This window comes from Quercus lobata, chromosome 5 (assembly GCF_001633185.2).
Source record: "Quercus lobata isolate SW786 chromosome 5, ValleyOak3.0 Primary Assembly, whole genome shotgun sequence".
Lineage (NCBI taxonomy): Eukaryota > Viridiplantae > Streptophyta > Magnoliopsida > Fagales > Fagaceae > Quercus > Quercus lobata.
The window spans coordinates 26,487,348-26,503,791 of NC_044908.1; the positions used below are offsets into that span (position 1 = coordinate 26,487,348).

The following is a 16,444-nucleotide window of genomic DNA, read 5'->3' on the forward strand; positions in this document are numbered from 1 at the left end:
TTCATATTGTTTAATCTTTCTGTGTTGTTGGATTTATGACTTGATGTTGAGTTGCTGAGGCATAATGTCATTATGCAACGATTTACATCAATTGTTATTGTGATGGTTTTTTTTCATGGTTGGAAAGCTTCAAATGTTTGGACTCATCCTTTTCTCTCTTCCGTCGGCAATAAAGCTGATATATAATGCTTCGTATTGTTTAATCTTTCTGTGTTGTCGGATTTATGACTTGATGTTGAGTTGCTGAGGCATAATGTCATTATTTAACTATTTACATCAACTAGAAAGATCCACGGATAATGTTTTATGTAAAATTGTTTTTGGAAAATATTATACATATATTATACCATTGTCTTTATTATGTTTTGTTTCTACATCATCATAACTATAATTCCATCCTACGTATCTATCATCGTATTTCCTCCTATTAGCTATTAGTCCTTTAGCTCAATTACTTTTGCACTTCTCCTGACCTTCATCCTACTCCCTTTACTATTAGTTCCATTGTTTTTATATGATTTTATATATTGTCATATATATTTACTTCTATATGTCATAATTCCTACTATGTTCTATAGCTATTATTAGTTTATTACTACGTGCTTTCCATCCTAGGTGGTAATGGTATCAGAGCCATGTCTAGTGAATGTATTGGTCCAACTAGTCCGATTTAGTGTAAAGCCCATCTAAGAGCAATCTATTTTCACATTCTTTCTATTTAATTTCAACACCTTGTTCAAATTTACAAGTCTAACTTAGCCCAAGTGAAGGATACCCATAAGAAGTAGCATTCTATTGCCAAAGACCAAGTGAAGGATACCCATGAGAAGGTAGTTGCTACTAATGCCGGACTCCAGGTCTTATATTCCATGGTAGGTGAGTTGGAAAGAAACTAGAGGATTTCAAATGAGGACTAAGTCTGTACATAGAAGAGCTGGAGAAGAATAAGGATGAGAGAGAACTGGGGGATGGTGACAGGGTGATCATATTAAAGGGCCAGAGGTTGAGTTGAATAATGCTTGTTCTTCAAATGTAGATGAGTCATAGTTTAGGACGGGAAATTACAATATTCTCTTTATTTTATATAAATAATCAAAAACTTTGAAAATAATAATAATAACTGAAACCCTAACTCGAAGTCAAATTAGAAATCGTGACTTCAAATCGCTAATTGTTTTTTGGGCTATGTAGAGCTATTTAAATCAATTTCTGTGCAATAAGTATTACCAATAAAAAATAAAAAAATAAAAATTGTAATAATAATAATCAAGTGCTTCAAGGTACATTTTGTTGGCGTAAGAGACAAATCATCTTAGACTTGTTGGATAGAATTAATCCTAAAACATACTATACAAAATAATCAAAACAAATTTCTATCGCCTTTGGAAATTGAACACCTTGATGGAAACTGCAAAGATGAATGCAAAGAGTAATGCAATCCCAGCAACAACAACTGCAACAACTCCTACAAAATCATGCTTGTATCCAAAATAGCTTTTAACAAACTCTTTCACTGATTCTTCATTGCCGTCAGTCATAAATTCCTCTATATCTCCAAATTGTGAAACAACCAATCCATACAAAGTCCAAGCTATTGGACATGCCCAGTAGTACCATCTCCACCATACAGGAATCCTCTGTTGATTTCCAAGTAGATAAATGAAAGGAAAAGGAAAAAAGAAAGAGAGTTAGTAATTGTAAGATATATTTGTAAGCATGAAAACCTGCACATCAAAAGTGGAAAAAACTTACAGGTCGTGGGATTATGAATCCTGAAAATAGATTCCATATTGCATAAAATGCGGATGCTATTATGGAAGCAATATGGTGGTTTGGCGTCACGGCCACAGTCATCATGCCGTAGAAGGTAAAGTACAGCAATGTGAAGTACATGAAAAATAGATACCAAAAGAATTTGGCAACAGTCCATTCAAACCCAATCATTGCATAAACTATGATGCCATAAGACACAGCTTGTGCAAAAACATATGGGAGCTCAATTGTAACCTGTGAGAAAAGACATAAGTTGCATTAACATACACAGTTATTGTATACTAATACAGTGAAACTATATAGGTTAAGCTTGCAAGATGTGACCCTAGATACCTGTGCAAATGCATATGGCAATGCTGAATACATTCCAGCAGCTCTTTCTCTATAGAAGACAGTTCGTTCAATTGCCACTACAGGCTGCACTGATGAAGAATTTTGGACACCGAGGAAGATAACAGCAGCATACATGGAACCCATTGCATTCAATAAATCTTGTTGCCTCTGGCTGCAATTTGAAAATGGTATTAAAATGTAGCAGTAAACCATTGGATTGTTCAAAATTTCTCAAAGTTTCGTAGCAGTAACTTACGTCTTGGAACCAAGGTCCCAGAACATTGTCCCAAATATCAAGGCTATGAAAACTGTGAACAGAAATCTCACGGCAGTGTATGGTGGGTTGCGCCAATAGGACCAGTGTTGCTTCCACAAGCAAGCCATGCATTGAGTGAAAAATGACTGTGCATACTGGGTTGGGAAATAGAGTTCTTTTTTATCAGGAGCAGGCTTGCTCAACTCTTGAATCAATGCCTTGTTCCTCCTAATGGATATGCCACATAGTTAGTAGAAGTTTAGCCTTATATTCAAAGATCATGAGTCATGACTACAAAAAAAGAACTTATATATACATTTCCCAGATGGTAGAATTGTGTTTCAGTCTTTTAAAGCATTTAAAATAACATTCAACATACCTGTACAGCTCTGAGTTTTTATACACATTAGTAAAATCAACACCCAAAGTCATTTCCTCTGCTGAAGATGAAACTTCCAACATCCAAGTTGCTGGATTGTAACCATCTTTAATTTTTCTGACTCCTTCAATGCTCTGGAAGTGAAGGAAAGGTATATGCATTAGGAAATATACAACATAGATAAAGATTTATGGTTGTTGGATGTTTGTAGTTCTGATCTTCAAAGAATCCTACCTCAAAATACTTTATGAGATGGCATGAGTGGTGTCCCAATGGCCCAACGTATATCTCTTTTCCTCCACGTTTCATTAGGAAAAGCTGCAAATACATGTTACATGTGTCATACTCAAATCTAGAAGGAAACCAACACATTTGCACCTAATCTGTTGCTAGTTAATAGTCCTTACCTCATCAAAAGCTTCGAATATGTCAATGCTTGGCTGATGAATGGTGCACACAACTGTTCTTCCTGTGTCCACTGTGTTCCTAACTGTTCTCATGACAATTGCAGCAGCTCTTGCATCTAGACCTGAAGTTGGCTCATCCATGAATATTATGGAGGGGTTTGCCACAAGCTCAACCGCGATAGTGAGCCTCTTGCGCTGCTCAGTAGAGAGACCATTCACCCCAGGCAACCCAACTAGTGCATTCCTCAATGGGTTTAGCTCCACAAGCTCCATGACTTCCTCAATGAACATCTGCAACCGTTTGTTAGAACCATGAATCAGGATTTCTGGTAGTGATATAATAGTCAAGATCTTTATTGTAAACTCAAACATCTTCATTATGGAATCATGCTTGACAATTAACAATAGAATCCGATTTATTGAGCTTAATCTTGCTCATATTGTCTTAGTCTGCAACCATACCAAGAGAAAACAAGCTCATATATTTCAATATTCAATTGAGCTAAATTTAAGCACTTTCCAGAGTCTAGAATGAGCACAAGCTAAAGTTCCATACCATCGATTGCACTAAAAAAGGTAGGAAGAAATGCAAACAGAAAAACCATGAAGCAGAGTGGCCTTTTAGATACCAACCTTTCTGGTTTCTGAATCAACTTCAGAGGATAAGCGGAGCCATGCTGAGTAAAGCAAGGACTCATACACAGTAACATGAGGAGAATGAATGTCATTTTGCTCACAGTACCCAGAAATTCGAGCAAATGTTTCTTGGTTCTTTGGGAATCCTGATATTGTGATGTTCCCTTCAATATATCCACCGGTTTTCCTACCAGCCAGCACATCCATCAGAGTTGTTTTACCAGCACCACTAACACCCATCAAAGCTGTGAGAACACCTGGCCTAAAAGCACCACTCACACCATTCAAAAGCACCAATTTATCCTCGATAACACCCTGGCTCTTCATTTCCTGCATGTCCAATCGAAACAGTCAGGTCTCAAGTTTCTACTTTGGGTACAATATTAATTTCCAAGCCACTACAAGAAACTCTTCACTTTAAGATATTTATGACTTGAGTTACCTGTGGCATGTCAACAGAATATATAATATCATCAAATGTGATAGAATGTTGATCAAATGGAAGAACCATTCCTCTTTTCCCATTACGACTGGCCTCAATTTCAGCTCCTGACCTTGCAGATGAGCTACTTCTCCTCCTACTCCCTGCACGTCCATTAACTTTAGTTGGAAACTAAAAGGAAATAAAACTATGATACTGACAGGATACAATACACAATATTTGCAACATATTACCTATGTTGGAATGGTGACTTGAGCTGTTTCCTCTTAGTGTTGACTGTATGCCTTCTCCTCTCCTCTGCCCTTGTTCATTGCTTTCTGGTTCATCTGATTTTACAGTCTGTGCCTTTCCAAATGCTGCACAACAAATGGTACATCATTAACAAAAAAGCTCCTAAATTTATACAACATATAGCGGAAAAGGTGGAGATACCCACGGTTAAGATAAGCAAGAGCCAGCGTGAAAATGATGTTGAAAACTAGTAAGAATCCAACCAGTGCTCCTGCGCCAATCCAATACCAATATGCTTGTGTGACGAATCCACGAGACTTAAGAACTGAAATTCCCAGTTCTTCCGTTGTGCTACCCTATATTATTACATTTTAATCAAGCATTAGCTTGTTATTAACAGGAAGACAGCATAAATGTTCAAATGCATAGTCAAGAAGTTACATTTCTCCAGTTTTCCCCCAGGAACTCATTCACCACTATTGCATTCTGCCCGTACATCAAAGGCGATATCCAGTAACCCCATATCCACCATTTCTTTATATCATCTGTAGAAGTAAGTCAACAGATGAAAAGGCAATTCTTAAAGGTATAGTGTAACAAATTGAAAAAAGGTTTAAATAAATTTCTCAGTTTAGTATATTGTTACCTTTGGAAAGTATAAAGCCACCTAAGGCAAAAAGTAAGAGCAACGCAAAGGACCCAAAAGTGTTGGCAACAATCATGTTTCTACCCATTGCTCCAATAGCTCGGAATAATGCAGAAGCCATTTGGCTTACAAGTAAGAGCAGAAGGTATTGTTTAAACAACCTGCAATATGTACATTTGAACATATTGAATAGAATATAACACACAAGCTAAACCAATATCTAAATGAGCCGCAATATCATTATAATTACCTTCCGGGATTTGGATCAAATCCAATGACATAATAGGTCATAAATACCCAAACTCCAACTTCTAAAAATGTTACTGGAATCTTGAGGATCCATGTTGGAAGAGCATATACCCAAGAAGGATAGAAGAGGAGATCCCTTTGCTTGTAAAAGACAGGAAGCTTTACAATCGTCATAGAAAGCTCTGCCATTCCATTAAACATAATCATAATCACAGTGAAGAACAAAGCACCCGTATAAATTGATCCATCGGTTACTGATTCACGTGGCATCTTTGTCCGTAGGAAAAGTGTCATTGCAATCAGTGCCATTATAAAAAGCTAAAAGTACAAAAACAACAACAAACAAACAAAAAAAGATCAAAATCGAAACCCTGCTAAATTCAAATTAAAGAAAGAGTCAAAAATTAAGTTTTAAACCCACTTGTGTAAGCTTGAAGATATAAACAAATGAATTCCTCTTCATCAGCAAGTATTCTCTTGAGAAATTAGCTTTTAACAGCTCCTTCTTGTTAACACCATACTTGTTGGTTGTCAAAGCAGCCGGGTGGCTTTTACTCTTGTCATATGGAACTGAAAGTTCATCTCCTATACTCCTGCCAACATGGAATGATTGGAATGCCTCAGCAAATTCCTGAACTGTGACAAAACTGTAAGGCTCATCTTTGCGTGCCCAGTACTGCTCCTGATCTTTCCTTGATGTCACCTGTCATAATCACAGATAATACATATGAGAACTCCACATGTAAGGCTCATCCTTAAGTTTTTTATTAGTATGGATGAGATAAAAAAGAATATATTTACACTAACCTCTTGCAAGAAATCAGCCACGCCTTTTCTGTCCGGACATTTAAAACCCATGGATTCAAAAAAGTCAAGAACTAGCTCACGGGGACCCTGGTACACAATGTAGCCATCAGAGAGGAGAATAATGTCATCAAAAAGATTATATGTCTCTGGTGCTGGCTGCAGTAGAGAGATGACTGCTGTTCCATCAAGAATGTGAACATATTGCTTGAGTGAATTCACAATTTGGAAAGTTGTCGAACTGTCCAATCCAGTTGATATTTCATCCATAAACAATGCCTTTGCTGGTCCAACCAACATCTCCCCTGTAATTTGATTCAATATAGATTAGCATACATCCAATTTCATATCAACTAAACTGAATTCTATTTGCTATTGATTCAATATACCTGTTGTAACACGCTTCCTTTGTCCACCAGAAATACCCCTTATCATTTCATCTCCAACCATGGTATCAGCACACACATCTAAACCCAAAACCTGTATATTTGAAGCAAATTAAAGAAACTAAAGTATATTATGTTTACTGTGTCTTAATAGTCGAAAGCCTATGCCAAAACGGGCAATGTTACCTTTAATGTATAATCTGTCACCACTGTTGCCTCTTGGCCTTCAGTTGTGGCAGCCTGATATATCAGAAGCCAATAAACAAAAGAAAGCCACCATCACTCCCTTGAATAGATTATGTTGCGAATAAAATTAAAGATGCTACTCAATTCAAAATTGAACATAAATAAACAACCATAATATGAACTATGGCAAAGATTACAGTTGAGACCATTATTATTATTTTTGGAATCTCAATTATTAAATGAGGTCCAGATACAGTTTCCTCATAAGGGAAAAAGTAATATTATAAATCTTTCGATCTAAGTGAAATACTAGAGATCAGCTAAAGATATAAATTATTGGTCAATAGCTTCTGCCACACCTTCATGTAGATATCAATATCTGGATCTGGCTTGATATTTGCTTCTGTTTCTCTTCTGGACAACTCTGCTAGCATATCTGCAGATTTCCAAAACAACAGTCATTCTTCCTAATATTACATAATACTCGTGACAGTTCATCTAGAAATTTATATTGACGGAAATCTATAAAATAACTAAATCAACTGACCATAGCGTGACCCAACCCCTTGGCACCTTGCAGAGAAGCCCAGGGTTTCTCTTACAGTCATTTCTCCAATATGGAGATCATATTGACTGATATAGGCAGCTGTTCTCTGGGGTACAAACTCATTCATGCCATGGCCATTATAAGTCACCCTCCCGGACAACTGAAGAATTTCATATTTTATTTTTCTTTTAATCAGAGATGATACTAAAGATTTAAATAGATTAAAGAATTGCGAATTCAAGGACGAGTTGAAGCTGAAGTCAAATTATTTTCACCTTTAGATCGGGGTCAAGCTTTCCGGCCAAAGCCAACAAGAGTGTCGTCTTACCAGAACTGGGCGGACCCAATAGCAATGTCATTCTGCAAAATAGATATGCAGAAAATGAAAATGGATTCCCAGAAACTAATTATAAACATTCAGAGTCCAATGCATATTATAGCTGAGGTTTATTTCTCACCTTCTAGGCTTGATGATTCCACTAACATCTTTTAGGATAGACAATTGTTTCTTTTTACTTGGAAGAATATGGAGAGAATTTAAAAAACCCTGTGCACAATGAAAAGTAAATTCATTAACAACTTAACAGAAACACTTCAAAAGCAAAATTGTGTTACTGACTAGTACATATTTTGCTGCTGGTTACCTCTACAATATTGACACTGAAGTTAAAGAATGTAGGCAAAGCTCTTCCACCCACATGTGCTTCTGCCTCAACATTTAGGTGCTCAAATCGTACTTCAATTGTTGGAAGATCAATTCCAACTCTAAGAAAATTCCAAGAAACCAGTGAAATTAAAATCCATTACAGTACAAACCAAACTATATATATATATATATATATGAAAATTTTGAAGCATAGATAATAAATTGGCAGAACTCTTACCTATCTATCCGTTTCCTGACCTTCATCAAGAACTTCTCATTGTCCTCTTCAGCTACTTTCACCAACCTCTCAAGCAATTGCTTCCTTTGTTCAAATCCAAGACTTTCTATATTGATTTCATTAGCCTCACCTTTTGAGGTAGTTAATATACCTTTTCTTAGACGATCAAACGTAGGAAGCTTTTCAAGGGCAGCCCATTTGAGAGCTTCTTCATCGTCTTCTTCATGTGAAGACCTGTTGAAAACTTCCACAGAGTTGTTCCTCCATAGGGAAGAACTATTCGCTCTTAAACTACTACTAGCCTTGTAAATGTCACCCCCTTCCATTACAACCAATAGCTAAAACCCACCAAGTCCCCCCAGAAATATATATATTTCTTCAGAATTCAAAACGTTCAAATTTTATGGCAAAAACAAAAGACTGGTCCTGCAGCAATAACTGCTAAAGCCCACCAAAACCCAGAAAGAGTTTTTGTTTTCTCAATATAGAAGTGAATTAAACAAAAAACAGATGATCAAACTCTCTATGCTTTTTTTCTCTGTATGTTGGTTTGGAACTTGTCCCAACAATGAATATGAAGCAACATTATTTGTGACATATATATATAGAGTGAGGACATGGAAGTGTGTAAGTTTCTTAGAGACGGCTTTTGTTGAACTGCATTCACATCACAATATCCTAGGATGCTTCGTACGTACGTGGCGCGGGAACTCATATGTTGAATGGTAAATATTCAATTCAAGTGACACCTTTGGTCCATGGACTTGAAAATTAAGATGCCACGTATTTTGACAACGTTTTTCTTAAACTCTAAATATGTTCATTCTTGTGTACCAAATCAAAGACTTGTTAGCAATTTAATTATTAGTATTACACTAATTATTAGTATCACACTAATTCACTATTACTTATACGCTGAAAAGGTCGAAATTAAATTTCAATGTCACTTTGGTCCTTCGACTTTTTTTTTTTTTTTTGAGAATGCTTTGGTCCTTTGACTTGAAAAATAGATGCCAATTCTTTTAAAATAATTTTTCGTCAACTCTTAATATATTCACAACTTGTTTCTAGAACATAAAGATGGATGAGACTGCACCATATATTGGGGTAGACAATTTCAAAACTTATATATTGCTGACAGGCTGCAGCATATAATGGGAGTTACTATATTCCAGCATTACATCTCTGCATTGCTCAGAAGTTTTATTTATTTATTTTTTTTTTTTTTTTTATGGGAGAAGAAAGTAATGAACTAAGCAGTGATATCATCACATACGAAATAGAGAGTACCCAGTTGATTAATTTACCAATTTTGACTTCAGGCTTAGGCTAAGGAAACGTAGAATTTAAAAATAATAAAGAGGAGACTCTTAGTGTTTATTACATCTGTTTTAGCAAAACTTATTGTTGATTACTATAATTCTATCCAAGTGTCTAACTTATGTTCCAAGAACTTAGTTGCAATAGTGATGCACTGTTGCGTTACCAATAATAGTGATGTTCTATTTTTTAGAAAAAAGTTACGTATTGTGTTTTCTTTGTTGACCTGGACCTTCTAGAACAAAAGTATAGTTGAGCATCATTAATATATTATAAATAATATAAATAAAGATGCGAGTCTTGTAAATCATAAGGTTAATTAAAATTTAATTAAAGGGTCATAAAGTAATATTTATTTATTAAAAGAATAAATGGTTTCCGTATTTTTTTGCAATTCTCAGCTGGGCTTCAAGGTTCACATTATTGTCAAGCAAACATGAGGGGGAAATGACCAAAGAGAAAGTTGGATTTTTTTTTTCCCTTTTATTTCTATTATTATTATTATTATTTTGAATAAGAAAGTTGAGGTCTGGAATTCGGAAATTGATAGATCCTAATTTTCCTCCGTATCCAATGCCGTCTACTCCAAAAATTAATTTTGATAGTTTTTTTGCCAAATTAAAAGAAAGCAGTTGGTAGTTTCACAAAATTGAGTTGGATCACTTTTTCGTAATAATGGGTCGTGGACTCATGATAGTGAAAGCTCTTTTGTTTCAATTATCAATGAAAGAAGGCACGCTAATCTAATTGCCTCTACTAGGGCCGTACTACTACTTTTGGCAAACCCATGCCTCTTAATTGAATAGTTCTTGCAATTTATGATTTGTGTTTTGAGAATAATGCAATTTACAACTCGGAAAATGTTAGATTTACAAAATATTTTACAATATTTTTTACAAAGTACTCATGTGGTGAGTAATTATTAGGAAATAAAAAAATAATGTTAGTAGTGGATTCAGATAAGAATTACTAAGAATTGGCTACATCAACAATTTGTAAAAATATTATAAAATAATTTATGACTGTCACATTACTTAACTTGACTTTAGTTGGCATCTAATACATTGAATTAAATTAGGTTTATAATTCTTGTGCTCAATTGATTGGTATTTCTTGATGTCTCCAATATGATTTAAATGATTAAATCTCTCCACTCTCAAGTATCAAATTATCCACACAAAAAAAAAAAAAAAAAAACTAGTATATTCTTTAAATATCCAACAACCTTGTATCTCAACTGATTGACAACTTTTTGTATCTTAATTGGTTGGCATCTTCTGATGCCTCCAACAAATACTAGGGTTCAAATCTTCATTTCTTGTTGTAACTATCAAAGTATCCAAAAAAATAAACTTTGATTAAAATTAAATATGGAAGGTGAAAGACCTAACACCCTAGGTATATTTAGACCCCAATTACCAATTTTTAGGCTAAACCATTTTTAACTTAATCTAACAATTAATGCCAAATATAAGTGATTAACCAAATTCCATTGCATGCATATTCAAATAGCAATAACTAAATATAAATGAATATAAAGTGCAAAATAAATACAAGAAAACAAGGGAATGTGTTTTCAAAGAGGAAATTGAAGCCTCCAACGAAAAACCTTTATATGGCATCACCGCCGAATCTTCACTGGTGAATAGTTGCAATACAATATTGAATAAAAACCCTTCAAGCCTAAACATCCCCTAGTATTAGAGCTCTATAAGCTCCAACTACCAATTTACTTCTCGGAGTCATTTCTTCACCTATTATCAAAGTCCATGTGTTGAGCAACCAATGGTAATGTAAGAGACTAACTCTTAAAAAAGAGTGTATCGGTACCTCCTTTTGGGGTTTTGTGGAGTTGCCATTTATTATTAAGTTACAAAAATAAGAAAACTATAAAATACAGAAAACATGAATAATATTATTGATTTGAACTCTTACATTTGAATGGAAGAAATAGTACATGGCTTTGGTCCTAATTTATAATCTAGTAAAAAGATTACAAAACTTTGTTTACTAATTACAATCTGTCAACAATAAAGACTATTCTACAAACCTAAGATCTAGATTCGGGGGCTAAGTTGTTGGGAAATTAAGACTCCGGTTGATAGAATTAACAAGTTTTAAACACAAGTTGTTAATTAAATTTATTATAAATAAACCTTGTTAAAACAAATTGACATCAATATCATGTCAAAATTATGCACAGCGGAAAATTAAATAAGACAAGATATGATGACCCATGAAAAAATTGAAACAAACTAGTTTCACAGTAAAAAACCTAAGGGGAAACCTTCCCGGAAAGCAATCCACTATAGTAAAGAGAAGTTTCAGATCTAGTACAAAACCTTTGTCCCTAGACTCTACAATTCTCGTAGATGAACTTACAACAAAAACCTTCTACCGCTTTAGAACCTCTAAACTCTTCAATATATGAACGCCACCTTTTTTGCACGGATTCCAGTACGTGACTAACCAATGATGCACGGCTCCCAGTACGTGACTAACACACCAACTTGAAGAAGATTGTTGGCTGCAAAATTCTTCACTTCATCAACAATGAAGATCAAGAAGCACTTGGTTACAAAACTCTAAGGCACAAAGATGCAGTAGCTTTTTTTAGAGAGAATAAAGCATCGGTCACCTTTTGCATTTGTTCTCATTGTATTCTCTTATGTGACGGCCTCTAAAATAAACCCTATATATGTCTAGGGTTGTGAGAAAAGAAACCCTACACGAATACATAAACATGGGCTAAAAATCAGATCTGAAAATTTGAATTCCTGTAACCTCGATAAATAGTATCTGTCGAGCCTCATTAAACCTCGATAGATAGCTATCTGTCGAGCAGCTGTCGAGCTATCTATCCAGCTTTAGTGAACAGTTTTTCTTCACTTGTTTCTTGGTCCAATCTTCATGACTTTAATACTAGACTAAAACAACATGTTTTTTGAAATAATAAACACATCCTAGATCTACCCAAATATAAGTAAAGTGCGTTTTGTTAAAGGATTAGCCAATTACACAAAATATGTCCTTAACATAAGTTAAAGGATAGGAAGGGATTAGACATCCATCCTGCTCAAACAAAGTTCGGTCTTCTAGACTCTAAACAATCAAGTACCCATATGAAGGAAAAAAAAAAAAAAAAAAAAAAAAAAAAAAAAAAAAACCATGTTAATTTTCCTAGATCTAGCGTTAAAATTCTATTCTGAAATCTTAGATTTGCAACCATATTTTATGCAAACAAAAAGTTTAATGAGGTTCACGATTAGAAAATTAAGATCTAATTTTTATGATGAAAGTTGTGAATTTTAAATAAAGAAATACAGATCTAGTTTTATGATATAAAACAAAATGAGTTTTTCAATAAAAATACATATCGTTTCTAAAAAAAAAATACAGATATGTTTTTTAGAGATGAAAAAGAAGAGGTTTTATAATAAAATTCAAATCTATTTTTTAGAGATGAAAAAGATGTATTTATGAATGAAATTTCAGATCTAGTTTTGAGAGACGTAAAAAAGATATATTTATGCAAAGAATTTCAGATTTGTTTTTAGATAGAAAATTAGAGAAGTTTTTATACAAAAGAATTTTAGATCTATTTTTGTAGAGATGAAAATAAGAGAAATGTTTATACAAAATAATTTCAGATCTATTTTTGTAGAGATATGAAAAGATGTTTTTATGCATGAAATTTCTTGCAAATCTACAATTTCAAATAATGATATAACCTTAGATCTATACATGTGAATCAACAACAAACAAAATCCTAGGCCAATAATATGAACTAAGATTTGGAAAAGAAAGCATGCAATGAATAAACCGTAGACATGATTACGTAAAGAATGGCATAAAGAAACACATGGTATACAAAACTTTAAACAATACATGCATGAATTAATCTTACAGAAGGGAATTGCTTTAGAAATCAGAGAGAATGAATCTCTTTGAAATCTAACGAATTGTCGCGTAACCCCCCCCCCCCCCCCCCCAAAAAAAAAAAAATTCCAAAGTTTCTTTAATGTTAAGGGGAAGAGGAGTGCTGAATTTTGAGTGGTCTCCTCTATTTATAGAGGTGGTATCTGCTTAAAAAAAAAGCTAAAGTTGTTTTGAAAATCAACAAACACGAGTTGGGTCAGGTTTAATCCAAAAAATTTGGATTTGATGAGTTTTAAACTGAAAAAAAGAACCTGGACACATTTTGTAATTTGTGCCAATTGACACTATTGAATTGTCGATTGGCACTCCTAATAGACTCTTCCAATTTCCTTTTTCTAACACATTTTGGACACTTTTTAGCATTTTTCTGAGTTGGGAATTGTATTTAGACTTGTCTTAGACTTATATTCCTAATAAAACTCATCTTAACCTGATAATTAGACCCTCAAAATAATTATTTTAGAGATAATTACGCTAAAAACCGAATTATTAGTCCAAATTTAATATTATCAGCTTATTTCTTTTATTCCCATGCAACCACTCCCATTTTAATAAATATTCCACCAATCAATAAAATTCATTTAATTAATATTAATAGTTAACTAATTAAAATTAATTTCAATTAATAACGTGTCATAGGTTTCACCCAAATGAATGCAGGTAGACCATTAAAATTTGATCTTTTGATAACTTTCGATTTGACCGCCCGATTTAGAAACCAAACACATCGTTGTGATCATTAGAATCTCAACGATCACAACAATGTGTTATCCAAGTTTAAATTATGGGTGTGAAACTGAGTGTCTACAAGAAAGTCACCAAGAAATCTTGGAATTGTGGTATTGCTGCTCCAATGGTTTCATACACCAATCACTCAAGGTATATCACTCGAAGGTAATATAGAATGCTTGAGAAATCTCCTCTCAGGATATGAACATGGTGAAAGGGAAGGAGAAGGGAAAAGATATGGATTCTCACAAGGAATGACTAGTTTTCACTCTCAAAGCTCTCTCACAATCCTCAATCTACTCTCCTAGGGTTTTCGCACGTTGTTCCTCCAAATTGGAATAGGTTGGATTTGGTACAATATTAGCTAGCTTAAGACAAGAATAAGGTATTAGAATTTCTTCTTGGAGTAAGTTACAAGTTTTAAACTCCTTGATGGAAGGAGGGTTCTGAAACAAACTTTAATTTAAGAGGGTCCTAGTCTAGTCTATATATATAGTTTGTCTCCATCAAAAGGAAATATGTTAGGTAAAGGCCACAGAATAGAAAAAACCTTTTATAGATACATTATCATATAGTAAGTCTTCTTTTTCCTATACCCTCAGACAATTATAGCTAAAGGTATGTTATTTATTTTCCGCATTTATTTTCCTCTAAAACTCAAAATTTATCTTACATTTGGCATCAATCTGAAATCCAGATGAATATTATCTATTAGAACTAGATAGGCTCAATGGTAGTTAATATACCTTTTCTTAGACGATCAAACGTAGGAAGCTTTTCAAAAGACCTGTTCAAAACTTCCACAGAGTTGTTCCTCCGTAGGGAAGAACTATTCACTCTTAAACTACTACTAGCCTTGTAAATGTCACCCCCTTCCATTACAACCAACAGCTAAAACCCACCAAGTTCCCCCAGAAATATGTATATTTCATCAGAATTCAATTCAATGTGTGTAAATGATCAGACTTTATGGCTAAAACCAAAATCTGGTCCTGCTGCAATAGCTGCAAAAGCCCATCAAAACCCAGAAAGAATTTTTGTTTTCTCAATATAGAAGTGAATTAAACAAAAAACAGATGATCAAACTCTCTATGCTTTTTTTGTCTGTATGTTGGTTTGGATCTTGTCCCAACAATGAATATGAAGCAACATTATCGATGACATATATATAGAGTGAGGACATGGGAAGTGTGCAAGTTTCTTAGAGGCGGTTTTTTGAAGAGCATTCACATCACAATATCCTATGATGCTTCGTACGTACGTGGCGCAGGAACTCATATGTTGAAAGGTAAATATTCAATTCAGGTGCCACCTTTGGTCCATGGACTTGAAAATTAAGATGCCACTTATTTTGACAACGTTTTTCTTAAACTCCAAATATATTCATTTTTGTGTACCAAACCAAAGATTTGTTAGCAATTTAATTATTAGCATTACACTAATTAACGCACAAATCTTGGATATTGTTTTTTTTTTTTTCCTTACAAAACTCAACTTATATGTTGAAAAGGTAGAAATTCAATTTCAATGTCACCTTGGTCCTTTGATTTGAAAAAAAGATGCCAATTCTTTTTACATAATTTTTCGTAAACTCATATTCACAACTTGTTTCTAGAACATAAAGATGGATGAGGCTGCACCATATATTGGGGTAGACAATTTCACAACTTATATATTGCTGACAGACTGCAGCATATAATGGGAGTTACTATATTCCAGCATTACATCTCTGCATTGCTCAGCAGTTTTCTTTTTTTATTTATTGATTTTTTTTATGGGAGAAGAAAGTAAAGAACTAAGAGTGATATCATCACATGCGAAACAGAGAGTACCCAGTTGATTAATTTACCAATTTTGACTTCAGGCTTAGGCTAAGGAAACGTAGAATTTAAAAATAATAAAGAGGAGACCGTTATTGTTTATTACATCTGTTTTAGCTAAACTTATTGTTGATTACTATAATTCTATCCAAGTGTCTAACTTGTGTTCCAAGAACGTAGTTGCGATAGTGATGCACTGTTGGGTTACCGACAATAGTGATGTACTATTCTTTCAGAAAAAAGTTGCGTATTGTGTTTTCTTTGTGGACCTGGACCTTCTAGAACAAAAGTATGGTTGAGCATCATTAATATATTATAAATAAAGATGCGAGTCTTATAAATCATAAGCTCAATGAAAATTTAATTAAAGGGTCATAAAGTAATATTTATTTATTAAAAGAATAAATGGTTTCCGTATTTTTTTGCAATTGTCAGCTGGGCTTCTAGATAAAAAGGATAGTTGAATATCATGGTCAA

The 16,444-nt window shown here is 34.0% G+C and overlaps 2 protein-coding genes across 2 annotated transcripts; both read right to left on the bottom strand.

Annotated features, from left to right (window-relative positions):
• Positions 1-1,230: 1,230 nt before the first annotated feature.
• LOC115989097 (pleiotropic drug resistance protein 1-like) lies at positions 1,231-7,636 on the bottom strand. The gene is made up of 20 exons (XM_031112759.1): positions 7,551-7,636; positions 7,088-7,164; positions 6,729-6,782; positions 6,546-6,636; positions 6,160-6,461; positions 5,774-6,055; positions 5,354-5,670; positions 5,104-5,264; positions 4,899-5,002; positions 4,663-4,813; positions 4,460-4,582; positions 4,227-4,369; positions 3,782-4,114; positions 3,149-3,439; positions 2,976-3,059; positions 2,742-2,875; positions 2,363-2,590; positions 2,107-2,278; positions 1,753-2,007; positions 1,231-1,637 (listed from the first exon to the last, which is right to left on the bottom strand). The coding sequence occupies exons 2-20, from the start codon at positions 7,160-7,162 to the stop codon at positions 1,374-1,376; spliced, it is 3,564 nt and encodes a 1,187-aa protein (XP_030968619.1). The 5' UTR covers positions 7,163-7,164; positions 7,551-7,636; the 3' UTR covers positions 1,231-1,373.
• On the bottom strand, positions 7,262-8,485 carry LOC115990262 (pleiotropic drug resistance protein 1-like). Its single transcript, XM_031114109.1, has 5 exons — positions 8,160-8,485; positions 7,920-8,040; positions 7,734-7,822; positions 7,551-7,635; positions 7,262-7,435 (listed from the first exon to the last, which is right to left on the bottom strand). Exons 1-5 carry the CDS (start codon positions 8,483-8,485, stop codon positions 7,262-7,264), a joined length of 795 nt encoding a protein of 264 aa, XP_030969969.1.
• Positions 8,486-16,444: the final 7,959 nt, after the last annotated feature.

Excerpts from the sequence above, each read along its gene's own strand:
- LOC115989097 (XM_031112759.1), bottom strand. The coding sequence starts at position 7,162 with ATGCTAGCAGAGTTGTCCAGAAGAGAAACAGAAGCAAATATCAAGCCA. Across the intron at positions 6,462-6,545 it reads AAGGAAGCGTGTTACAACAG|GGGAGATGTTGGTTGGACCA; the intron begins GTATATTGAATC and ends ATCAAATTACAG. Across the intron at positions 4,583-4,662 it reads GGCTCTTGCTTATCTTAACC|CATTTGGAAAGGCACAGACT; the intron begins GTGGGTATCTCC and ends TTTGTTGTGCAG.
- LOC115990262 (XM_031114109.1), bottom strand. The coding sequence starts at position 8,485 with ATGGAAGGGGGTGACATTTACAAGGCTAGTAGTAGTTTAAGAGCGAAT. Across the intron at positions 7,636-7,733 it reads GGAATCATCAAGCCTAGAAG|AATGACATTGCTATTGGGTC; the intron begins GTGAGAAATAAA and ends TCTATTTTGCAG. Across the intron at positions 7,436-7,550 it reads AGCTTGACCCCGATCTAAAG|TTGTCCGGGAGGGTGACTTA; the intron begins GTGAAAATAATT and ends GAAATTCTTCAG.